At 40.4% G+C, this 27,648-nt stretch overlaps 1 protein-coding gene across 1 annotated transcript in view; it reads right to left on the reverse strand.

Moving 5' to 3' along the window:
* Sorcs3 (sortilin related VPS10 domain containing receptor 3) overlaps nucleotides 1-27,648 on the reverse strand; it is a 278,227-nt gene that overhangs the window by 61,892 nt on the left and 188,687 nt on the right. Inside the window, exons 10-11 of the mRNA XM_050146022.1 lie at nucleotides 26,199-26,290; nucleotides 16,373-16,480 (exon numbers count right to left, since the gene is read on the reverse strand). Coding sequence (XP_050001979.1) covers nucleotides 16,373-16,480; nucleotides 26,199-26,290 — 200 coding nt within the window. The remainder of the gene's footprint in view (nucleotides 1-16,372; nucleotides 16,481-26,198; nucleotides 26,291-27,648) is intronic.

Raw genomic sequence — 27,648 nt, forward strand, 5'->3', positions numbered from 1 at the left:
TAGTTCAAAGACAGCCTGACACCATATGCTGTGATCTACACAGCAGCCACGTATCATGAGAACTCCCATTCCTCTGAAACATGGAAGAAGGGTCTTACACCCTGATACACATACTATTTTGGGAGCCCTTCTTGAGAAGTGTATTCTCTGTATCTTTTAAAAAGTTACCTGTTAAATTATTATTATTATTATTATTATTATTATTACTATTATTACTGATGTTGTTATTGTGTGTGTAAGCAGCTTGCAAGAGCTGGTTCTCCCCTTCTACCATTAGGTTCCTAGGAATCAATCTCAGGTTGCCACACTTGGTGGGCAGAGCTCTTACCTGCAGAGTCATCTCTCCAGCTCCTTGTTGTCATGTTCCTTTTTTCTAATTCAAAGAGACATAATAGCCAATGTAATCCTGACTCTCACTAGGTTAAATAATGCATATGAAACGTTTAAAAACCCATAGACAACAAAGGTTCATCACCATCACCATCCTTCTCATTGATAGAGTTTCTACAGATTCATCCAATATTCCTATCAAGTGCTTTCAATGGCCTTGACTTACAATCTTTTTTTCAAGGCACACACACACACACACACACACACACACACACACACACACACACTTACCCCAAATGTGGCAATCTTTTTATTCATACTGAGCCTTGAAAAAAGTAGACACCTCATACATAAATATAGATGACTGCCTGGAAAGAGGTACCCTGCCCTTTGTTTCCCTGAGGAAGTTCTAACCACAGGAACAAAACAAATGGATTCTCTGAGCCATTTCTCATTATATGGATTTTCATGGGGGGAAATCAATTAAAAATTATTACTTCTGTTTTTCTTTTTACCTTGCACATGCATTTTTTCATGTGTTTGTCTCCCTACTTCAGATTTATCTTGGGCTCTCTGAACCACAGAAATCATCTCAATCTTTGTTAAACATTTCCTTGCCTGATGGCTATACTGCTAACAAGATACTGGTCACAGACAGCACTGTGCTCTTGCTTTATTGTTGGTCTGGAAACCAAAGCAAGATGAGAAAGCAGAGAAATTAGAAGACCTGTTTTTTTCTAGCCCTCCTTCACCTTGAAATTAACTAGGTAAACTTAAACCTTCCTGAAGTCTTCAACTTTATTTTCAAAGGTGACTATTTTTCAGTAGAATGAACATAAAAGGATTCAGAATGTAATCTTTTCTAGATAACTTTGAAGAATGTATTTTCTTCCAGTCCTCGTGTCTACCTCTAGATATACAAGTTGCCCATCTCCTGATAACCTTCCAACCAGTGGTTTTATCTAGCTACTACAGTCATCTGTCTTTGCATCCAAAGGTACTTCTTTCATATAAGGTAATAAATTAATACAGTTCTTGGTTGATTAATGAATAGAATTAATCAAACAAAATCAATCATAGTTTCAATACTGCTAACATAGCTTTAGCAGCTTTCATTTCTTGGTCAAAGATTGTGATTTAGACAGATGTCCCTTGGTGTTTATATGAATTAAAGCAATCTTTGGAGAAGGGCTAGAAGCTACTCTATCTATGGTCATCCTACACTGTGCTAGGGCTTCTATAATAAATGTAGTTTCCTGGGACATTAAATAATATACCTTCTTCAATCCACCATCCAGACTAAATAAGCCTTTCTGAAAGGAAAAGGGTGATTAATTTGAGGAAGGAGGTGACTCACAAAAAGAAAAGACTTCATTAGAATTCCAAACACACAGAGAGGTAGCTACTCATTAATTAAATGATTTCAAATGGGATCAGGGTATATAATTGCTATAATTTGGATGGAAACAATGCCACAGTAAATGTAATTAGGGAAGCAGGTTCTATAAAGATGTTTCCCTCTTTCCAGGAGAAAAGTTCTTGGTCACCTGACTCTCCCCTGCATAGTTATTTGATTCATTTGGACCTCTGGTTGCAAGGGCTTTTATACATAGTTATAAAACCTGAGAAAAGTTTTAGGATAGAGGTTGGCCACGAACTTTCATGAAGAGAACAAGGAGTTATTACCACTAATGCACTAGGAATTTTCAAAGAAAAGAATTCCTTTGATGATTATATTTGTGACCTTGGCTGAAGAGTTCAAGGGAACTCTGAATTAAACTTACAATCGAAATATCTCTCTTCCCTTCTTCAGAAACTTCATCATCATTAGAAATTCTTCTACCCACTAAGTCCTAGTTTTCTTTGCCTGAATAGCATCATCAGCAAAAGATCAAGGACAATTCACTCTCTGGAATTGCTTTCTGCACTTTCTCTGTTACTTCCCCAGTTGAGTTTTTTATTAGACTAGAAGCATCTACGCTGTGAGATAATGCTCTTGTACACTGTAAAGATTTGTCAGTAGTATTAGTTTGATAAAACAGTGATTGGCCAGTAGCCAGGAAGGAAGTATAAGTGGGGCGACCAGACCAAGAGATTTCTGGGAAGAGGAAAGGCAAAGTCAGTCAACAGCCAGAAGTAGAAGAAACAAGATGAGAATGCCTTACTGAAATATGGTACTAAGCCACATGGCTAAATATTGACAAGAATTATGGGTTAATTTAAGTTGTGAGAGCTAGTTAATAATAAACCTTAGCTGATAGGCCAAACAGTTTATAATTAATTTAAGCTTCTATGTATTTCTTTGGGACTGAATCACTGAGGAACTGGGTGGAAAAGAATCTTCTGTCTACCAATCTACATTAGAAAAGACCCAGTCCTTAAGTCACTTCTCTCTGTTATCACCAGATAGACTCCCAAAATTTTGATGGAACTTCTACAAATCTTTCATATTCACCAGCTACATGTATGGTCCCTTTGATTTCTTGATCATAACAATGGTCATCACTCCACTTCTGTCTGCAAATTCAATCTCTGTGTATCCAACTCCTAAGGCACTGCTACATTATTGAGCAGCAAACCTCATGCAAAGAATTGTTCCTTAGAGCTTCTGAACATTAGCCTCCTTCTACCTTTGTGTGTTGTGGTACCTTTCAGTGTCCTTGTTCACAACTAAATTTCTATTTCCTTCTACAAAGGGGAGGATGATTTTTTTTCAAATTGCTGTTCCTCTATCCAGGATGGCTTATCTAGCTTCTATAGGGATTCATCAAAGTCTCCATGAAGGTGAGAGAACTAGTATCATTGGTAAAGTACTTGCCATGCGACTATGAAAACCTCATTTAGATCCCTAGAATTCACATAGAAACATCTGGGTATGGTAGGGTGTTGTAGGAGGCCGCTTGTTTGTTCCCAGCTGCTCAACCCCAAAATAACCACACAGAAACTGTATTAATTAAAACACTGCTTGGCCTATTAGTTTTACCTTCTTATTGGCTAGTTCTCACACCTTAATTTAACCCATTGATATTAATCTGTGTATCGTGGCTTACTGGTAAGGTTCTGTCAGACGTCTATCTCTGATGGGGCTACATGGCTTCTCCTGACTCCACTTCTTTCTCCCAGCATTCAGGTTATTTTTCCCTACCTAACTCTATTCTGCTAAGCCACTGGCCAAAACATCTTCTTTATTCATTAACAAATAAATGCAACGTACATACAGAAGGACTTTTTACATCAGTAGGGTAGGGTTTATAATCCCAGATTTAGGGAGGCAGAATGATCCCCAGACTTGCTGATATACCAGTATAGCCTACTTGTCATGTTTTTGACCAAAGACCTTGTCTCAACATGATATGTGGATAGTACCTGAGGAAGTGACAGTACTTCTGGCCTCCACATATATTTGTATATATGAACCTCCACACGCATACACACATAGACATATACAAATACACAGCAATAATAGTATGGTGATTGGGATTACTTATATTATCCATTTGGTTGGATGTCTAAGAATTTAGGGGGCAGATAGTATACCACAGGTGCATAATTTCTAATGTGAAAGTTTGCAAACAGTGAATAATCAGCAAAAATTAGTCAAATATTAACAATTTTGTCAGCAAAAAGGAACATTACCCAACTTTTTCGAGTTTGCTAGGCATTTTGTGTGGATTACCTCATGTATTCCAATTTAACAGATGAGGAAACTGAGATTCAAAGAAATTAAAGGCGTCATCTAACAATGCACCACAGCAAGCAGAAGAGAGTCAGCAACAAAGTGCATACACCAGTGGCTGTTGGTCATACATGGTCCCCAGCCCCAGGTTTTGATGGACTTTCTGACTCATTAGCAGCCATTCATTCAACTACATGGTTTGGCCGTGAGGCTTGAGGATAGGTGGGAGGTTCTCCCCTCCAGTTCTAAATAGCCTGTTTGCACAAAAGGCAGCTACACCACGAAATTTATAAACCCGAAAGCACAGTCGGAGGAGGAAAGAAAGGAAAAATCTGTAGGGAGTTTATAGCTAGAAAGTCCCAATTACAATCCTATTTGTCTCAAAGTCTAAAACCTGTACTGTGTGGAGAATTACACATTTGACCTTGAACTAGGATCACCCTTTTTGGCCTGGTCTCCAGTAGGGAATCCCTGAGGCATGAAAGAGAACAAACGGGATTATAAAGAGTTAGGATTGAAAGTCTTAGGGGATGAACCTTTGCCCCAATTCCTTCATAAACTAGCAAGAAACTAAGGCCGAGACCAAACATTAGCCTGCTTAAAAAGAGAACAAACTAGGAAGCAGATCTCCTGACAGCCATCTCTTCCCACGCTGAAGGTTTCTTATGGGAAATCCATCTTTCTCGTTAAGTCACAGACACATACCATGCTCATATGCTAACACCATAAGTATCTGCTTCAAGAGGATGCGGAGAGGATCATTATCATGTCCAGGGTTTCCATTAATCCCAGAAGCCTTCAGCTGAGACCTAGTTTTCCAGGTTCACTGCATTTTCTCCCAGGTTCTGGCACCCTCCAGCTTGCCCTGAGATTTCAGAAATCTAGCTTTCTCTGTAACAGCAGCTGTAAACTAAAGTCTCTTCTTAGACAGAGGACCCTTTTGGATGTGCACAGATGTGGCGTTCCTCTGCGTTGCCTTCCTCTTGACTCTGTTGGATCAAATAAATAGACACAGGCACAGGCGAAAGTGTGTTCTGCTCTTAAGGGAAATGAGAAGCTTCCCTTGAGGCAGCCCAGCTGTTCCTACTGAGCCTCTGGACGGAGTGAAGGCCACAGATTGATGAAGTCTACATTGGGTGGCACAGGTGAACAACAAGTTGGATGATAAGTGCGGAACTCTCATTTACAAATAAAAAATAAACTATGTATATCAGGGGAAAACAGGTGGTGTCTAATAGGTCCCAGGTTCCACATCACTCCCAAACCTTCAGCGATGTGCCCCAAACCTTCAGCGATGCAGTCTGCATATGTGCAGGTTCTCGTGTGTTGACACACTGGATTTACTTTTCATTCCTCTAGGTAAACAGTTAAAGCTGCTGTGGATTCTGGTGAGTCACACACCATCCTCTCCACCACCTCCACCTAGGACTCAGAATTAGCCATTGCTAGGAAACCACGGATCTCAACTCAATTTTTTTTTTTAACCCAGCCTCAACTTCTTCCACTGACTGGATGTCATTAATTTGAGAGCAAATTATTAGAAACCTGGAAAACAGTTCTGAAATGCCTGCAGATTTATGATGAAGTCATTCCACAAAAGGTCACAGGCAACCCTGCCATAATTAAATCTTTCATTAATTTTTAAAATATACAATAACTTACAAATGCAGCATAAATTAACCAAATGACCTTGAAGAAATTAAGTGCTATCTGCTGATTTCTTGAATTTGTATTTCATGAGTAAGATTGGTGCGTTTCTATTCTTATCTCTTATTGGCTGCCAGGGGAATGTTTATCCAGAATGATGAAGGACTCAGTGACTCCAGGCAATGCTTAGCACAGGGAGGCGAGGGTGGATTGGTGAATTAGTCCTCTTCCTTTCAGTCACAGGTGCAAGGGTGGAGTGAACATGGACCACAGTGTCCTCAGCATTGGTGCAATAGTAGCTCTTCCCTTTTCCTATCTAGAAGATGCTACATGTGGGGTTTGGTAAATTATTTCCCTGTGGTCCATTATAAAGAATGTGCTCTCATTATATAAACACTTGATGGATATAAAAAAAATCTCTAGATGAAACTATAAACCACCACTGGAAACACTGTTTTTACTACTGTGAAATATTTTCTTCCATTTATTGACAGTATTGTTCTCTCATATTCTAAGACATAAGTGATTATCACAAACCACAGCTAGGGCTAAAATATCCAGAGGGCAGAGTATTCTGAGGCCAAGGGCATTAAATACCCTTCCATATAACTTTCTATCTGTCTTTCTCATTCTTTTTCTGTCTCTGTCTGCCCCACATCCCCCAACACTATTGACACAGCCAATACGACTCTGACAATTTAGACAACAGCTACCGTATATACTACAATTGTTGTCCTTTCTTCACAGGAGACATATGAGGTATGAGAACATAAGCTTCCACTCAATGGAGGATTGACTACTTATGTCCTAACTTGCCTCTTGAACTCTTAAACCATCCATTTGTTAATAGATGACTAGCAATATACCTAGTCAAATAAAGTAATAGCAAGTGTTCTTTAAAGAATAGCAATGTGTGCACTCTGCTAAATGTCCTCTAAGTATTCAATTCTCCCCAAAAGGCCTGGCTCCCCACACGTATTCTTGTCTCTTGCCTGGAGAAGCCTGCCTCCCCTATTTCTGTGAAGGAAACCGTAAAGGATGGGTTTCAAATTAAAGAAGAAAGAACGGTGTTCTGGGAAGGCCAGCCATCAGTGGGCAGCAGCTGCTGGCTTCCAAATATTCAGGCAGTGTGCTTGACTGCTGGTGTGCATCCAGGCCACCTGATTGTTTTCCCATTAGGGTGTAGATGGGATTAGTGGTAAAGGAGGTCAGCGGCTACAAGGGAAATTGTATCGAGCAAAAGTGAGACATGAGCTAGATCTTAATAGAAACAGGCAGGAGGATCAACAGCAAAAGCCTGCAAGCAGAGCCTGGTGGATGCTGAACAGTCTCGGTGAGATGCTAGAGAGAAGGGGATGAGAAGCATTGAAAATAGATATGGAGAGAGGATGGAGTCAAAGGGAAACTGAGAAACAAAGCTAAAACTACTGAAACAAATGGCAAAGTAAGGAAGCAATAGAAAATGTCATGAACTTGAGCGGGGAGTGAAAGAGCATTGGGGGAAACTGAGGGTCAGAAGTGATGCATGTCCTGTACTAATGTATGAAATTCCATAACAAGTTTAAATTAAAAAAAAACAAAATTTTAAAAACACAAGTTAAAGGAAATCATTGTTCAAACAACTTTGCTTCTTTTCTTAAAACTAAGTCCTTTTGTGAGTTTGCATTAAAGTCCATAAGTGACTGAGAAAATGTGATCTACAAACCTGTGGAACCTAAGTCAGGGGCCGAGTGACACACTGGAAGGAAGGACAGAGGTAGATGATCAGGGAAAGATTTTAACAAGAGGAGAAAGACACTGAATTTTAGAAGAGCCCTGAGCAAGAAATACAAAAGAGACAGCTTTTGTTTTTTGTTATAATGACATAGTTCACTGTTTGTGTCAAACCCTGAACCAAACGAAACAATGGCAGAATCCAAACTGTGTGGAAACCACCCAACGCCTGCTCGCGTACAGAAACAGTCTCCAGTCCAGGCTAACCGCAGCACTCACTGCACTTCTGCTGGAGACCGATGGTGCACGTGCACGACCAAGCTCAGGGCTATGCAGGAAGATGCCAAGATCACTGCAACCTTGCACCTCTTGGGCTGAAAAAGGCTTCTCACGCTAACCTCCTAAACAATGGGGACAAGAAAGATCAGAAAGTTGTGCTAAACTTAACAGCTGCATTGTTGGTGCATATTCACACAGCACTGGTCACTGTGACTCAGCATCTCCACTTCCGAATGTGTGTGTAGATCACAAAAGGGCTTCCATTAATTTAACTGGAGGCATGTGCAAAGGTAAAACGCTGTTTGTAAAAAGACAACACCAGAAGCAATGTAAATGATCACTGATAGGAGAAGGAATAAACGGTGCATATCCATTCAATAACAAAAATACCATGAGCATGGGAAATGCCTAGGCACATGGACAGCTCCTAAGTTAGGCAGTAATGATAGAAATTTGCATATAAATTACTGCTATTGCCTATTTGAATTATATAGACTTTTAAAATACTTAAAGCAATGTGGGCACACACTCACTGAAACTACCAAAAAGTATAAAAACCCATAACTCAATATCATGTATACAGTTAAGTATCAAATGCTTCAACACTTATTCTAGAAGTGTCTGTGGGAGCAGTACGCAGAATGGGTCTGAGATGGGCAGTAATAAAGTCGCCTCTAAATCCCACGTGACAACAAATGACTTTTGTCAATTTTAAGTGATAATTGAACAGGTTCTCAGGAGCTAATCTCTACATTTTTCTGTGTTTATAAAATGATATTGAACAAAGTATATAGTAGTTATGTAACTATAAATGCGAAATCCAAATTTCAAATCTCCCCGAAGCCAAGAGGGCAACTTCAGAGTACTGTGTGCTGAAATGAGCCCACTGGAGTGAGGGGCGAAACAGGCACTATCACGCCCCAGCTGAGGTGTTTGCCATGTGATTCTAGTACATATTTAGACTCAAAATGTGTGGCTTCAATGCTGCAAAGTCTTTTAGATGTGAGGTGCTTGAATAAACATGGTAGCCTCTCATCGTAATCCCAGAATTTGAGACGCTAAAGCTGGAGTGCTGCCACGAGTTGAAATTCAACTTCGGTTCCAGAGTAACTTTTAGGCCAAGACACCCTGGTCTACAGGGTAAAACTGTCTCAAAAACAAGCAGGTAAAGGCAAAGGACTTCACTAACTAAGCTTTGAAAGAAGAAATGAGGCAGATTCTCTGTCACTTTCTAGAGAGTGTATTTTCAGTATGGTGTAGGAGACGCATCAGAAGAAGCGATTTCTAGGCAGAAGCCGTGTCTGACGAATCGCACTTTTGGACACTGAGAAGTCAGCTGAGGGAAATGATGCTGGAGACAAAAGTGTTACTTCTGCTCATGTGTGCAGGGGCTTCAGTCTACAGCAGGTTAGTTCAATTATTTCGAGACCTGTTTTGAGGCAAAAAGTACAGCACTACAGATGGGGGTGCTGGATGAGCAAGTCACTTCTTTCCTAGTGGACCACATAGAGGATAAGCAAGAGGAGCTGGAGGCAGGCTAACATGGTAGAGCACACACCCCGGTCCTACCGCATCCAACTACATCCCTCTTCTTACATCCCTTCACCACCTAAAGAGCCATCAGTCTACACATCCATAAATGGGTAAGTGCAATGAGGAGGAAAGCGTCCTCATTAGCCAATCACTTCTCAAACACACCGTGAGGAAGAGGCCATGCCTTTAGTATAGCACAGGGACCTCTTAGGGAGAAGCCTGAATCCAGCACTGTTCAAGACTGAGATATTTTTAAGGGAATCAGCCTGGATGAAGTGCATTCTTACTGGGGCCACAGCACAACCTGCGGGATGCATCTGTTTTAATTAGCCCACAATGCTTTAAATGTTAAAAAAGAGTGGAAACTAAAGAAAAATTATATTTATGGCACATGAAAACTGTTTGAAGTTAGATTTTTTTTCCACAGTGAGTTTTGATTGGCACCCACTGATTTCTATTGTTCTCTCTTTCTGTGCCTATCTTCATGAAATGAACTGGGGCAGCTAACGCACTGCAATAGAAACACCAGAGCCAGCAAAGCCCGACTTCTTTACAGGCTGCAGTACATGTATGTGCATGAATGCCAAAGTTGGATAAAAACCTCAAGCACTATTCATCATGCTCAATCAACCTTTTCTGTTTGTTTGTATTTTAAGATAGGATCTTACGTACTTTCAAATGCTCAAGTAGTCTGGGACAGCTAGCCAGTGAGGCCCAAGGGGTTTCCTTTATCAGCCTCTTGAATACTGGGATTTCATGGGCAGAGTATCCTGGCTATTTATGTGGGTTTTTGGAATCAAGCTCAGGCCTTTGCACTTACAGTTTAAGTACTTTGCCATCTCTGGAGCCGTAACAATCTAATGGCCTTTGGAAGGGTTTGTCTCTCTTCATCCTCACATCCAGGTGGGGAAACTGAACTTCAAATGAATGTTGAGCAAGGGGTCATCATGAGTACTGTCCCTCGAGATGGTTGGCACAACTGTTTCCACTTCAGGCTGTTGTCAGCCTCCAGTGTGATACAGAAGCCCCGGCATACCAGTGTTTTCAGCTCTCCAGGGCCTCGCCCCAAACAGAAGCTAGGTCTGGGAGTGGTGAGAAGCCCGGTGATAAACTAGAGACTGGGAATCAAGCCACAGCGTGAAAAGCTATGACTGAGGGGTTTCGCTGGATTTGGTGATTACTCGAATGACTTACTTTGGGCAAAGTAAAATCAGGCTTTTCTAGCAAACAACAGAAGATTGAAAAACAGATCAATGGGAACAGCTCTGGTTCATTTCCAGAGACTTTATCAGATGCAGTTACTAGACGCTAAGCAATGGATTCACAGCTTAGAGCTGGGCCTTTGCATCCTGCTCTGGCTATATATACTTAAGAGTATGTTCCCGGCTGAGCATGAAGCTACTGGCTCTTAGTGCAAAGGAGGTCTTTGCTTCTATTCAAACGTCTGTAGCTTTGGGGTTTGCATAATTTTCTAGGCAAAATGTTATCGGTCCCCTTCACTTTGGCTATTAGTTCTGCTAGTAGAACAATGGACCAGAGATTTATGCCAATTAGAGTGGGATTTACAAAGGGAGTCAGCAAGACAGTGGGCTCTAGCCAATTTGCTGAAGGCTTTTGTAGCCTTTCCTTCTTTGCAGCTTCTTTTTGACAGGCCAGGCACATTCCTACGCCTCCCTGTTTGCTCAGACTGTGCCGTCCACCTGTAATGACTGATCTCCGTCTCTCGGCACAGCCAGGAAACCCTTTGTAACTATTCTGCCTTTCATCACTTGTTTGATATCCAATGGCAAGTACAATTTCCCTCACATCTTGCCTTTTAATTAGTCCCTAATTCTTTCAAGCTTTCATCATATTCTTATCAAACATACTGTGAATTAAAATTCAGGATGGATCTTCTTTGGCTTAGGAAGGGGTGAGCAGAGAGATAGACATCAGCACATACTAAGTCATTAACATCCCAACACTTTCCTATGAACCATAGTGCTTCCTTGCTGGACAAGCCTTAGAAATTTCTAGTATCTTCCTTCATTTGTGGCCAAAGTCTTTGCTCTTATGTTGTCTGTCTTGAACATTTCCCTGAGCTTCGGCATCCTCACTTGCTCAGTGATGATAATCCTATCTACACTGCAAGACTCTGGGGGATTCCAATGAAATCACATTTCAGAAAGCATCTCATGGCATTATCTGGCCTAGAGAAAAGGAAGGGTGTATGCAAACTGGCTGTAAACCATGGCTGGATTTTTAAAAATTAGGCTACAGTCTCTCCAGGTACTTTGCTGTCTACTCCTAGAAGTAACTGGGATTTTTCAGGAGAAATTCTACTGTTCTTGCCCTAGATGTTTTTTTTTTCCAGAGAGACTCCCTAGTTCTCTGCAGTCCCTGTAAAAGGATAGCTAAATCACAGTCCATTGGTCCAAAATTTTCATGTTAGTAAGGAAACTAAAATGCAGTACTGAGGATGTGGGAAAGATTTTCCATCTGATTCTTCAGCTGAGCCAAGAGAAAAAGAGTTCCCCTTAAGGTGTTTGTTATTTTAGAAGGCAAACAACCTTTCATAACAGTAGAGGACCAAGGAGGCCAAGCGTTCTAGCATCCACAGGCACGTCATCATCTCAAGAACTTCCACCTGAGACGGCAGCAGGCACACGGGCATGTCAATCATCCCATGTCTCCTCAGCCTTAAGTAATAAGAATGGTCACATTTCATTGTGAATTAGGCTAGACTAGATGGCTGCTGTCAAGGTTACCAGGGAGATGTTGCAATAATAACATTTGAAATGGCAATAGAAAGAAATGTACAATAAAAGCAAGAAATCACAGATCTCTATGCTGGGCATTGTCTTGTCTCCCCCATGCATATTCTCCAGCAGATATACAGCGAAGAACTGGGCAGTTTCTCCCAGGAGAGAAACAGAAACCATTCGCCATAGGGTCCTCATTCACCAGCTGCCCTGCTGTTGGCACTTTGCTGTTCCCACACACACAACCCTGCTCAGAGAGTAGATTACCTAGTTAGATTCCAACCCAAGCTCCAGGCACATAATTGCCAACTGCTAGATCCTAATCTTTGCATGACAGAATTCCTGGGGGTATTATTTTTGTAGTCTCTTGGATTCCCTCATGAACAACTCACAGAGAGGTGAACCATGGCAGGTACTAGGCTATTTTTTTATATAAACCATGGCTTCTAAGAAGAGCATTTATCATTACCTAAAACAAAGATTTAAGTATGAAATTAGTTTTTAGAAAGCTTATAAAACAGTAGAACTTCATGTGGCCTTTTCAAATAAACTATTGTTTATCCCACACCATCTGGTTTACCCTCCCATCTCTCTTACCACTTAAATCTTCCCCTTAAATTACTCCTCTTCCCCACTTTACACTAGCATTCTCTGTCTCCTCCCTGCTTTAGCTCTTCCTCCTCCTCCCCTCCTCCAATGATATCTTTCTACTTTTCTAACTTCTAGGGGTACTCCAAGTTCTACACACAAATCTTAACCTCCAAAGCTAAATCCACATGCAATAGATAACATATGTGCTGTTTGCTTTCTGGATCTAGTTTACCTCAGTCGGGATGTTTTCTATGTCTGCATATTTACTTGCTTCATTTCAGTTACAGGTATTGGGGAAATCAAGCCAGTCCTGATCTAGGAGCCTCTGCCCTGACGACTAGTGTACCTACACTTGCATCCTGAAATTCCCTTAAAACGAAAGGATTGCATTCACCTTTTTATCTTCGAAGATCCAACAGAATCTGTATTGCATTCATGAAGTGTTTTTAAATGAATAAAGTATTAAACAGATAAATTCTGCAAATCAAAATGGAAAGTCAATAGTATCACACTGTAGCCTTCTTATCCATGGCCACCATTACACTTTAATGAGGTTAACAGTGAGTTCACAGAATTCAAGTGTCCTGTTTCATTAGTAAGGGTCAATGGCTAGAAGAAGAACCCTTGTCCCCAAATCTACTCCTTATTCTCACAATTCCAAAAGAATATGTAATTTTCAATTCTATTTTCATTATGTGTCATTAAAATACCAGTTAGTTTTAGTAAACCAGTTGGGTATAAAGTTTTTTTCAAATCTGAATTGGAAGCAGACAGAGCCTCCCAGTAACCATCCCACTAGTCATCAGGGGACACTTTGGCTCCTAAGTCAGGGGGTGAGCATAAGGATGTGAGAGCTTCACAACACACACACACACACACACACACACACACACACACACACACACTGGAGGGGGCGGGGAGAATAAGTTAAGTTCCTATGAAGGAAGATGTTTCTGATGGTAAGAATTCAAAGTGCCAGAAGCTGTTATGCAGGCTTCCAAAGTAGAAAACTCTTATCCAGCTATGAACACTGTAAACTATAATAATTAATGGCCTGTAAAGATATTCTCATTTGTCCAATAGTGGTACCAAATGTCTTAGCTGTACCCAATATCTCTCTGATTATATTAAAAGTCTACAAAATAGAATGGAACTCATGCCTAGTTCTTTGAACCTAGCCAAGAATTCTTAGCTGGAGAGGTCACAGGCAAACCTCAAAGAAGTTACTACTATGAATTTGCTAAGTTGATATAGTAGCAAACATTTAATTTTATACCTATAGATAACCCTTCTTTTTGCAGTGAATGGAGGTTAGCGCAGAGAATACAACTGTTCAAAGTGAGGAGAACTTGGGACTATGGTAATCCCCAAATGGGACGTCTTCTCTCTCCTCTCTCTTCTCTCTCTCTCTCTCTCTCTTTCTCTCTCTCTCTCTCTCTCTCTCTCTCTCTCTCTCTCTCTCTCTCACACACACACACACACACACACACAATTATCAGGGAACATCAAAGAAGAGGGAAGTAGAAAAACTGTTAAGAGCCAGAGGAGTTGGAAGACTATTGAGAATTGGTGTCTTCTAAATATGTCAGGGCTATTGTACTCATGAACTCTCAACAGCTGTGTACCCTACATGAAGACCAGCACAAGATCAACCCAGCTGACATTCCAGCATGACTCACAGACCCACCACTAGGTAAAGGGCTACAAGGCAGTAGGCGAGCTGCTAGTAGAGGGAGAGTCAGTTTTCTTCAGTAGTGTGTCTCCTGGTAGAAATGGCTCCTGGTAGGTTTCCTGTTCAGCAGTGCATGGCCTTATACCCACAGACATACAGGCAGTACCAAGTGGACACAGTGAATTATATTTTAAAGAACGAAGAGGAAAAAGTAGAAGACATGAAGTTGTGAGAGACGTGTGTAGGGCAATCTTGGAAAATTGGATGAGAGGAGCAAGAAGTGGCTATGGCCAAAACACACTATATTCAAGTATGCAGTTCTTAAATAATAAGCAAAACATTTTTACAAAATTTGAAACAAGATCTAAAAATTGGTCATTTTTTGGATCAATGCTTCTTAATTTCATTAGACAAGTGTGCTTTTCACTCCCCATCTCCTATATGAAATAATTATGCTACATATTTGAGGCATCTTTATAAACAAGACAGACTAGGTACCAAAGTTCTGCTGAGCTCCTGAGCATCCTCATATTATAAGGCCTACCAGGCCAAAAGGAGCCAACGTGGAGTCTGCCTGGAGTTGTCAAAGGTCCTGTCTTTGCCTGTCCAATAAGGAGCTACCAAGAAGTGTTTCCTGAGTGCCTAGCAACAGGTGCTGTCAAAGGCCCTGATCATGCCTAGCCAAGGAGAGAGGAACATGAAAGAAATGCCAGCTGTCAATGGACCAGAATGCCTGGGTGCTGGGAGGGTATATAAGTTTTTCCTCATTGTTAAATAAATGAGTCTACTGACTCCCTGTCTCTGTAGTCATTGACATCACGCCTTTTCATCCCCCTCCCCCAAGAAACATGTTAGAACCCAGCAATACTCATGGAAAGGAAAGACAACAAAACACTATCTCAGTCATTCATGAAGTAATTTTGGTTCTGAGTTCAGTCTCCATACCCACGTAACAAGCTCAACTCCACATGAAGGGGCAAAGTATTAAGACTTAAGATTATGTGGACACAACATTTAAAGTGCAGCTTTAGTTCAGAGAATACAAGGTCATGGTGAGAGTCCTCTGCATATGGTATCATTCAAAGCCATGCCCAACAGAATCATGCAATGAGTTCAAATAGGTCTCATAAAGAGCACACAAAATACCTTAGGTTATGAGCTAAAGATAAGCAAAAAGTCAAGTCTCCTGACAAAAGAAAAAATGAAGAATGGCTGAATTTGGGGCCACTGGTAAAAATTCTAGAGCCACATCAGACTTGAATTGGAAAAACAATGAACTCTGGCTTGAATGCAGTTAAGAGGCAGCTTAACCAGCCTCTTGAATCCAGGTGCTTATGCCCTGTAGAAATTACTGAGCTTTGCACTGAGTCACATTAGGGAAGGTCCTACAGAGACAGAAGCTTTCTGTTTTATGCCTATGGAGTCAGTGAAGGATAGGCAATAATTTGGGAAAGTCAGCTCATGGACCTAAATCTTCAAACAAGTGTTTGAAGTAAAGGATAGAAGTGGCCTTAGTATTTTATTCATTCCTGGAACTCCTGACAAAAATGTGAATGTCTAACACAGTATTCTGGGTTCCAAAGCAGAGTATTTGTTCATTTTGTTTAAGTAATAGGATAAAGTAGGATTTTTTTTTCTGAATTGTCCGTTAGTATACTATCTGGCACACAGTAGGTACTATCAATGTTTTTTTTTTCCCTGTGTCTCCAGAAAAGTTGTATTGTAACACAAGTCCAACTTAAAGCTATCAACCATGGATGTGTTCTACTTCCTACGTTGGTTGAGCTGTAGCCATTTTGTACAGCAGCTGGCATCTGGTCTTTCAATTCTGACCAGAGTGTTAGGCTGAGTTCAAGATGGACACTGAGCAGACACTCACATATGAATGCCAAATCTCTCAAATACATCACAGACTTAACTTTGTATGTTGTTGAGTTTGAGGTATGGGGAAAGCTTCCTTGTCTTTAAATTTTGTTAGAAATTTCCTGGGTCAATTAGCATCTGTGACCTACCAGTGGCTATGTGGGTTGTTGAGTGCAAAAAGAAACAATTTCCATTTTATAGATGAGGGAACTCTGGCCCTGAGAAGAAATGATTTCTTATTATATTCCCCCAGGGAAATCCTGAGCCCACAGATGAAGGAGAACTGAGGTCTTTAGTCTCTTCTCTGCCACAGTAAAAAGTACTCACGTCATGATGTGGGTCTCGACTCCTGCCTCCACCAATGCCCCATCCACAAAGAGAGGCAGCAACGTGAAACCGTATCTGCTCCAGGAGTGGCCCTCATCAAAACTCACCCTGAGGCAGAAACAAATACATAGAAGACACAGTTGAAAATAAAGTTGCAGTCTTTGACCATCTTATTTTACGTTATTAAAGTTTCCTATCTGGCAATGTGGATTAACAATACTTAATCAACAACATCTCCCTATATTATAAGATTTGATTAAAATTGCTTTTACCAGAACAGGCAGAAGGGATCCAAGCCTATAGAAATATTTCAGCACATTAGACTTGAGGAAATACACACACACACACACACACACACATATGTGTATGTGTGCACAAAAGATCTCAGCAGACAGGGTGTCGCATTTCAAATACTAAGGTTCAATTTACAGTACAATCAATTCAGCCCTTGGAGTTTCTGACACAGATAAATTGAGGAGTGTGGGTGTGCCCTATAGGAAGGGTGTATGTGTGTCTTTCAAATCAAACTTCAAGAAAAGCAATTTCCTATTTTCTCTGAATGGATGTTGAGACTACTCCACCTTCCAATGTCACCTTAAAAGGCTTGTAGGCATGGCTAGTGTGTGTCTGAACTACTATGAGAAGATGCCCTGTTCCATCGTTTGTCCAAGGATAAAAGACAAGCCTGGTCCTCTGTGGATGCCGAGCACGCACCTCTTTAAAGGATGCTGCTAGCGATTCCACGTGCTTGCTTCCCTCTCCTTCTTGATAATATCAAGGACCTCTCTACACCTCGATTTCAGCAGAGGACACAGCCCAAAGATGTGTCCTTGGCTTCTTCATCCTCAAGGATCTTTCTTGTCCTGTCAGGTTTCTAAATCTTCTCTACATACATAATTTAAGACTTTGAGCCCCTCCTACATATGGTCCTTCTCCTATATTCAGGATTTTAACCTCTCAGAGGTTAGCAAACATGACCATTTTATTCTTTGAATGACCCCTTGACACCTCACATATGAATCTTTGTGACATGCTTCTTTCTTTCTGTTATACATCATTTCAGAAAATGTCTCTGACTCTTACGAACTGTGATCATTTTGAGGACAAGGACTCTTCCATTCATCTTCATCGCCCTGATACTTATCAGGGCTACGGAAGCGCTAGACGGGCCGATGCATAGAGGAAGAAAGGGATGTGAAAGGCCCTCTTTCAGCGCATCCACTCAATTTCTGCAGTATGATTTTAATTGACTTCCATGCACTGGTTCTAGGAATCTCCTTCTCCATGAACAGAAAGTCACTCCATCTCGTCTGTATTTACTTTTTAATCGCTCTATTCTTCTGTTACTCCCCTCTGTGTTCCTATCTTATTTTTTTTCCAAATACACAGATTAAAAGTAGTGCTGTGGACAATGTTCTAACCTATCCAGGGCAGTCAGTCTGACAACAATGTTTAGGTTGATGGTATATCATAAAAGAAAAGAGATCACACTGTTAAGAAGCTTTTGTGAATTCCTAAATTATCATCCTCTATCTTGAACTTTAAGGGCTCAGTTAACTCAGCCTTTTTAAAGATTAAGTTGAAAGCTAAGTTAGTGCAGAGGAAGGTGTGGAGACCTGAACCGCTGTGAAAATAGCATGAGTCCAGATTCCTTGCTTTTGTAGTTCAGAATTTCCTACAATAATAAAGGTAGTTTTAGAAATTCCCATAGCCACTAACTAGTTGTCTCTCTCTCTGGTATGTCCGGGGGTTAAGAAAAAATATCTTAGGCTTTATGATTTCTCCTTTTCAAGCCTGTTTGTTGATATGACTCTAAATCAATCAGTTGCTATTTCCACAGAATAATGCCAACATGAGCTCAAGCCCTCTCTCCTTGCTTCACCAAAAATTTCCTCACTGATAAAGATTAGTTAGCAGCATATACAGAAGAGGCTTCAGTGAGTGCCACAGGTATCTCGAGATGAGAGGTGCCCTCTTTTCATGTATCCACCAGCAGGGCATAGGGGCAGCTATTTTTTACTTCATACAGGGAAGACACCATGAGGCAGATGATGAGGTCACATCATACTTCTCAGAATCAAGATGGAAGCTTCCAGACAAAGCTAAGTGCTAGTAGAGAGAGAAACCATAGAAGACTAGAGGCCTGCTGTAGGGAGTAATCTCCATGGGAGGATGTCTCACAGGTAGAGGGAAGAATGGCGAAGCAGCACACACCTAAAGACAAGCCCAGAAACGACAGGCAGCCTAGGTACATGGGGTGTGAGGATGCCAGAATGGAAGCAAGAGCACTGTTTCCGGAGGCACAGTGAGAATGGAGTCCAGCGACACTCATTTATGACTGAGGGGATTCTTGGAAGGCCACAATTCTGCCGTGTGGGTATTTCCAGAGAAGAGTGTTTTCTAACACATGGGTGTTTCAGGCAGAAACAGATCTAACAAAATCTGAGTCCTGAAAGAAACTTTAGGAAAGACAATAAAAATCTTAATATCTTTGCTATAAGAATGTAGGGCCTGGACTGCAAATCAGAGATGGTTGGGACTTTGTAAATACTCAGAGATAACTGCTCTGAATGCCAGCCCTAAGGGCGTCTCATTTGCTTCCTCCTATCAAAAGCTCATTAATGTCTGCATGCCAAGGAAATGGGGAATCCTATAGTAAGTCTATAGGTGAAATTGAAACCAGTAAGATTGTCAATATTCAAGGAGAAAGTAAAATTCTGAATGACCTCTAAATAATGGCAATGCAGAAAAGAGAGAGAAAACGAAATGAGTTCCCGGATAAAATAGCTCATGTTTCTCACGTGCCTGAGCTAACTGTGTCCTCAGTCATAACAACAGCACAGCAGTATCTCCAGAGAAGAGAGTAAGGGAATGGCCACCACCAGACTGAATTATCAGTCTTAACACCTCAGCAGTATCTCCAGAGAAGAGAGGAAAGGAAAGGCTCCACCACCAGTGGAAATTGTAGTTAATTTGTAGTAAAACAATGTACCAGTAAACCGACACAAAAACAAGGGTTAGAAAAGAGTCCTGGGGGCTGGAGAGATGGCTCAGTGGGTAAGAGCACTATCTGCTCTTCCAGAGGTCCTGAGTTCAATTCCCAGCAACCACATGGTGGCTCCAAATCATCTGTAAAGAGATCTGGCGCCCTCTTCTGGCGTGTGAGTATAAATGGAAGCAGAAAGTTGTATACATAATAAATAAATCTTTAAAAAAAAAAAAGAAAAGAAAAGAAAATAGTCCTGATAATGCAGAGTGATTTGTTAGTAACTAAAAGCACTAGCCCTAGGCAGTGGTATCCGTGGAGACCTGAAATGACAATAAAGAAGAAGACACACAGACACAGAGGGGAGGGCTATGACAGAGGAAATACCTACTGTGAAGTGGACCTGAACTCTGGACAGAAAGATGATCAATAGTTAGAGCAGAACGGAAAGTAGAAGTAGAGTTGGTAGACAGAGCCGAATTCAGTCACAGAGGACTTGGTCTTCAGATGGTATATGAAAGATATGACGGGATCCAAACTTTAAAAGACAAATTTTACATCTGTGTGGTGAATAGATTGTCAGAACCCTAAGTGGACAGAATTAGAAGAATGGCAAGACAGCATAAGAAATGGTTACTAAAGGTTACTATGGAGAACAGACACAGAAAAAAAACAAAGGTTTTCGATATTTTCAGAGGTGACGTCAATACATTTGTTGATGAGATATATACAGTATGAATAAACATAATAAATAAGTTATGGAAGATATTGATATTGTTGATGGCATTTCAACAATCAAAGAAGAGAAGTGGAGCGGGCAGAAGACACAGGGACTTAGTTTGCCATTATCAGTTCTGGTCCACATCTAGATACTTTAGAGTCTTCCATGTTGTGTCATCGTCAAGAAGAGCTTTGGATAAATGGATCTGGCTTTCTGAGTAGGGGCGTGATTTACAAGGTGGGTCAATTTAAAAGTAGAATATTTAGTCTATGACCATAACACACTGAACGTGCCCGATCTCGCCTCGTCTGAATATTTAGAGACTGGAGAGATGTCTCAGTACTTAAGACCATTGGCTGCTCTTCCATAAGACATTTCAATTCCTAGTGCCCAAAGGGAGCTCACAACCATCTGTAATTCCAGCTTCAATGGAACTTCTGCCTTTTCTAGATTCCTTGGGCACCAGGCACACATATGAAATGTAGACATATATGCAGGAAAAATATCCATACATATAAAATGAAATAATAGAATATTTAAGAAAAGTAGTTAGGATGTGGAAAAGAAAAAAAAAGTGGTGCACTGGGAGAAAGGGTAAGATTAACCAGTGAGTTAATAAGTTCAGACAAAAGGGACTGCATCCCTTGTCAATCACAAGTTAAGTGTTCTCCGAATGGTAAAACTTCAAAAGCTGGTCAAACCACAAAGCCTAAAAAGTGCCTCTAGGCTGCACACACGATGAAGGAAACAATCCCTCTGCCGTATCTTAAACACGAGGCTCAATTCCAATCCCAGTTCCTTTTATTTTAAAGACCTGCCAATTAGTGTGATTTAAGGTGAAAGACAAACTGGCCTGGAAACAGATTACATAAATTTTAGACAGCACGGGTAAGAAAAGAAAAAAGAACAGAGACTGAATTAATTATCATTTCATTTCAACTTATTCTTTTAGTAAGGAGGTTTCCATATATTAGAAAGAATATCTTGACTATTCACTACAAAACAAAACAAAAAAAACCATAAGATAATGTCCATGAACGGATTTGGAGAGCATGTAGTTAGCTGCATGGACGCATGAGTTTTTAAAACTGCAGAGAGAAATAGGGACACACTTTTCTGTCCCACTGATGCTACTGAAAAGAAGCATCTAATGGTCACACTCAGAGTGTGAGCTCTCATGCACACTGCTCTTTTCCACAGTGTGTCCCTGTTCCTGTGCTTCTGCTGGATGTATATAACATGCAATTGATGAATATGTGTGGGGCAAATGAACAAACTGGAAATATTTTCTTGAGTTGCAGATTTAGATATTCATGGAAACCTAGAATGGCTAGATAAAAAAAATAGCTGGATGTCCTTCCAATTATACAATCCTAAAATTGCATGTACCTGAATTCAATGTGCAAAACCCCTAAGTCAGTTCATTGTTGCTCAGCGTTAAGAATATTTTTCTCCTAACAACTAAAGCCATTGTAGAAGATAAGAACTCTATATTGAGTATTCACTAAGTGGTTTCCACTTTTTTTATTATCCTGGCATGTTGCATCTCTTAAGGTGTCACAAAATGATCTGCTAGAACAGATATTATGCTAGACTATACGACCTCCGGGGTCCTTTCCCAGTTTGTGTGTCTCTGACTTTATAGTATTGACATGAGAGGAAGAATAGAATTTTCCAAAAATAACCAAAGTTCTTCCTGCAAGACCAGCTCAGCATTAGAAGCAGAATAGTCGATGAGAATCAGTGTTCTTTCCTTGCCTTCCACGGCAGATGCGGGAGGTGCTGTGCTAGCCACCAGGAAGTTCTTCCAAGCAACACGTGCAATGCTCCTTTCAGAGGTGTGCACAGGTTACAACTATTGTTCTCATGGAAATGTTTCTCTGAACAAACAAGACACTGATATCCAAGTCATGTATAAATGAACAAAAGAACACAGAAAAGGTGATGTTTCCCTTTTTCGTTCCAAGAACATCAAAGGGAAACAGGACAGTCTGTCAGGGCTCAGCAAATCATTGCACCTCAGCCCACCTGTCACTCAGACACCTTGTCCCTTGTGAGCTTTCTTTGGAAAACTGCATTCAGTGGGACTCTGTTGCTCAGTTCCCTCTAGTATTTCTAAAGCACAGCAGCAATACTTGATGGAGGGCTTACCTAAAATAGCACTTAGGCTCTGATCTCTTTCATCCAAAGCAACATGGTCACAGATGGATGAGTCAATCTCCATACTGTTTGTCTTCATGCTCATCCAGCTACCTAACCTTTCCATTTGTAGGAAACAGCATGCCCTGTTAGCCTTGCTATAGTTTCCCCAGTTTTTCAATTATGACTCCCATTTTCTCTGCAAAGCAATGTAGCTATTACTTAAGTCTGAAAACCTCTATACCCTTGGGTAATGTTGTGTAAGCTAACGCTTTTCATTTGTGCATGTATGCACACATACATCTGTATGGAAAATAATGTTAGTCTGAGATCCATAAGAAAAAATGATAATCAAGCAACTACCTAATCTTTCTTCTTCTTCTTAAAATATGCCATTTTTTTAGCCTTGGAGTTTGCAGCTTAATTATAATTTACTAGTAAAGAAGGAACTGTATTTGAGTTTCAAAAGCTTGAAAGAGGCAAAAATTAGTCAACCGTTTTATAAGAAAACATTGATGATAATGACATGGTCAAGTCATTACAAAACACTCCCATAGCCTTCAAGAAAACACACAAAGGACAATTTCTGAATGAATTCATTATTTGCTGTAGTAATTTCTCAGACACATTCAATAGCTGACATTTATCCACTTGCAAGTGCAAATTATTCCTTTTCTCCTGAGAACTATATTGATGGACAGGCGTAAACAGAAATCTTCATCCCTGTCTAAGTTCAGGAAACATTCCTATCAACATCCTTTAAATGAAGACAATACTATCTTCAATGCTTAGTTTAAAAATAATATTTAATGTTTTTAAGTTAGTAGAGGAAAACAAACAGTATCATTTTACAAGAAGAAATTCAGTAAGAATATAATTATTTTGTAGGCTCTACAAATGTTCACATATTTTATTTTTAAAAATGAATTTGGCATGTGGTATTTATGGAATGTGCATGGTGCTTGATTTATTTCATACTAGATATTGACAAATTCAGGGTTATTAGCATATCCTCCACAGTAGACTTCTACCATTTATTTATGGTGAATACACTTGGTTTTCTACACTTGAAGTATAATGCTACTATTAGTGCTACATTCAACTTGATAACCTCAAATTTTCATTGAAGATTTTGAGTGATGATAGTTGTTCTTGACTACAGATCCTAAAGTGGATTCTCAGCAATTTTTTTTTCTAACTTGGGCATTTTCCTCCAAGACTGCCAAGACAAGTTGCTCCTTTGAGAGTAAGTGTGTCTGTCTCTAGACTGAACCCTTGACAGCTCAGATTGCATAGTCAAATGCAAGGAAGGCTAAATTTCTGGTTTTGTTTTTGTTTTTAATTGAAAACAGATTCTCTTCTCATACGATAAATCCTGATTATAGCTTCCCCTCCCTCAGCTCCCCCCAGTTTCTCCCTACCACCCACCCTCAGCTCCCCCCAGTTTCTCCACCACCCACCACCTCTCCATACCCACTGCTTTTCTGTCTCTAGAAAAGAACAGGCTTCTAAGGGAAAACAACCAAACAAGTTGAAATCCTCTCAGATCTCTTGGTACCATGCTCCCCTTGCAGCCCATAGAGGCTGGTTTTATTTTCCTCCATGAGAAAGCAAACAATAAACTCTTCCTAGTCTCAGCAGCAGGAAAGTTCTCAGCAGGAAGCTCTCAAAAGCAGTAAGAAGAAGCACAGGGACCTAATCCCACAGTCAAGGATAAAGAAAGGAGTGAGATGGTCAGGTACAGGCTACACTTGCTACTTTCTCCTCCGGAGACTTGAAGGAAAGGAATAAACTAGCCTGTTTGTCTATGAGGAATTTACCAACTCAGATTGAGATGGTTCCTTAAACCTAATGACAGAGCCAAGAAACAATGTGTCATCTGGTTAAAAATAAGTGAGTTTTAAGACTTACTTTCTTCTTTGTTGGTACAGTCTCACTCCCTCCTTAAAAGGCAATTCTTCCTTCCACAGACTGAAATAGGTCTTGAAAATGAAAGGGACCACCTGCCAGCTCAACCATAGCACCTTGAAGTGACATTTAGGTTCTTTTCAATCCTGTCTCCTTTTACATGTCCCCATCCTTAGCTCTAATACAGATTTCTGAGTCCTCTGTACATTGCTGAATTCTAGCCTCAGGTCAGAGTTTTTACTCTCATTAGCATGCCTCAGACCACTTCTTCCTGGAACTCACAGCATCCTTTCTCTAAACACCATCTCCGTGCCCCCTGCTGCAGGAAGACCGCTGCTCAGCATCACACAGTCGGCATCTTCTAAACACACACTGCTTTGGGTTAATCTGAAATCCTTGTACTGACTGTCATCTGCCATAGGGCTGGAACCACGTTACAACCACCCTCTTTGTGCTCCTCACAGTACCTAAAGCATTAGCAGGCAACATGCAGGAGCTCCATTGGCACATCCAGTTAACTCCTGTGCACTAATGCTTTGAGTAAGGTACTTGATATAGCTGTGTTTTAAAGTCAGTATATTGGTAACTTTTAAAAATATCCACATATTTAGGATTGAGCTGAATAATTTGGTGGAGCAATTTAGGACACGGCCTGAAATGTAACATTCTGTCAACAAATCCAGACTATTATTTAATAGGAAATGGATAATAAATAATTCCATTGAGAATTTTCTCAAGTTCTCCCTTAGGCTAGTATAGCCATTTTCTTGAAAGAAACTCCTTATGACTTTAAAGATTATTTACATAACCTTCTTGTAAAATAATATGTTTGAAAATGTAACTATTTTACCTTGTGCTAATGAGGCTCTAAGAGACTGACAACATTTTAGCATGTTTCAACCTAAAAGTGACAATTCTATAGTTTTAAAATAGACAAACCGAGAAAACTCTTTATCAAGGTGGCTGAAGATAGGACATGGCATCAGGATATCAACTCTCTCTCAGATGACAACCAGAAGCCTTCCACTAAAATTCTCACTCCAAGTGTTGGTCTTATTGGTAATTAAGGGCCTGCGAAAAGCTGAGATCCAGCTTTTTGCCACTGTGAATGCTTTCACCTGTACTTTAGTTAGCCCCAGCCACAAATAACTATTTAATAGAACATGAAGCCTGAAATTCTTTCTCTTCGAGGTACTTGCATACAAGAAATATCTATCCTTTGTCAAGAACCTACATCATGACATAAATCCCTCAAGATATATTCTTACTCTGATCCTTGTCCTCATGGAGGAACTAGCCTGTATGCTCTGAGCTCCATTACATATTTGCTTTGCTGAGATGAACAATATAAACTGTTTCATTTCATCTCATTGTTTATCATTCATTTGTTTGTTCATTTATAAATGTTACAAACTGTTCTTATTTCACTTGTACTTTAAATGCGCTCTGATTATGACCTCCTAAGACACTTAGTCCCTTTGTGCTTTTGCTCCATAACAGATCTGATCTCATCTTTCTCAGGGGTTTCTCCCTTCTTGGCTATTTCTCTTTCATCAACTCTAATGGAGTCCCTGGTCATCTTCATTCATTGTCCAAACTCTCTTATGGTATTAAGCCTACAGCATGTCTTTAACTACTCCCAAGTTCCTTATAGCTGCAAAATACGGATTATCAGCCCAGGTTACTCCCTTGATCTTTGAATGAATATCCATGACACCTATAGGTCATCTATAATGGGACAGTCATAGAATCATAAACTGAACTTATTTAGAGCTGATCTCAGGATCTGCTAACGTGAACCTAACCATCCCTACAGAGCAATATCTCTCCATCTCTCATATATGGATTCTAAGTCAAGGCTGCCTGGCTTGTGGATCCTTCTATTCTTTTCTGTCTTACCTGACTGCATATTTTGCTGCCTATGAGATAGATGATATAAAGATTTTGAAAAAGTGGGCTGGTGAGTAATGGGTGAGGAAATGGAGAAGAGGATGCAAAACCACTCAGAAGAACGTGCCCCAACCTTCTCCGCTGAAGACCTGTTCATTAAGAGGATAGGGAGCTGTCCTTACCACAAGTGCCTGACTGGCAGAGGTGTGTGTTTCATGGCCACGAGGGCGCCACCCCAGTCTAGGAACCAGACATTGTACTCTTCATCAAAGATCTGGAACAACAACAATAACAGCAATCACAGCAATGCTTCACATTTGCAGTGCTTAACAGTTTGCAGTCTTTCATATGCATGGTATTGTTTGGATTCTAGCATTTCCAGGGGCTCTTGCAGACAGTTGACAAGTATTATCTGAATTTACTAGAGGAGAAACTGGACTCACAGAGAACAAACAGCTCTCCCTATTCCACTCAAATGGCATATTCAGGACCTTTCCCACGAGCCATGCAAATCAATATACTACATAAAGGTGAGGCGGTATGGTGCATGCTCAACTAGCTAACCCTTCCTCCCCTCAAAAAAAGAGTGTGATTTCAAAAAGATTTTCCTATCTTTGCATCTTTATAAGTTACTTTTCCGATGTCTGTTTCTCTGCTGTTTTAACGTTTATTTGTCGAGGACTCAAAAGAGAACTTCTCCAGACCCTAGAACAATGGAACATTTGGACATAGTCGCTACTTCCTAGAATCTTCTACAGGTTGGAAGAAGACCCAGCTTTTGGTGCCCATCAACTACCTTTTATAAATATTCATTATAATATAGTCTCCTTGAGCCTTAAGACAAATCAGTACCTGGACTATGAATTTAACCAAATTTTATTAAGCTATCCATTTGCTGGTCCACTGATTCAATGAGTCATATCTCCATCTGTCACAGATATGTATTAAGCACCAGCAAAATACAAGAGTCTCAACAAAGATGTTTTCCAATCTAGTTCCATGTATATCAAAGTGTATGGTTCTATGGTTCCAGCTTGAAGCAGGGATAGTATTTATTCAACAAAGATACCCAATTTCAGAATTCATGAGAAAAACAGATATTCAGAATTCTTCAAGTACTTAACTCTGGTGTTGGCTCATGTGACCGAGTGCAGAGGTTAGGATAGTGACTTGGAGAATTTACTAGGAGAGGGTAAGCAGGGGTTGGCAGATGGAAAAAGGGAATGAGTAGAAATATCGTGATCTCCTGCATATATGCTCAAATGAACACAGAGAAGAAGTAAGCTTCTCAGTCCTAAAACTTTAATTTCTTATTCTTCACATTTATCTTTTCAGTAAAGAAAACTGCCCTACTAATGGCCACTCTTAGCACTCAAAGAACTTAAGGTTATAATTTATGTATGTTCCAAACATGATGGAGAGGCAGAGTCTGCAGTTCCGGTTAGTGTGTTGGTCTGGGATAAGCCGTGTAACAGGGATGCAGGACTGAAGCCAGGGAGGAGCAGAAAGTGGTATTCAAACTTCCTCCTTGATACTGTCAGCCAGCTGTCAACTTTCCCCTGGTAGGCATTGGCATGAAAAGTAGAAGCTTGGGAAGTTAGAGAAACAGGGTGGGGGAAAGCAGGATGGTAA

This window comes from Alexandromys fortis, unplaced genomic scaffold (genome assembly GCF_014885135.2).
Source record: "Alexandromys fortis isolate MF-2015 unplaced genomic scaffold, M_Fortis_MF-2015_v1.1 scaffold_16, whole genome shotgun sequence".
Lineage (NCBI taxonomy): Eukaryota > Metazoa > Chordata > Mammalia > Rodentia > Cricetidae > Alexandromys > Alexandromys fortis.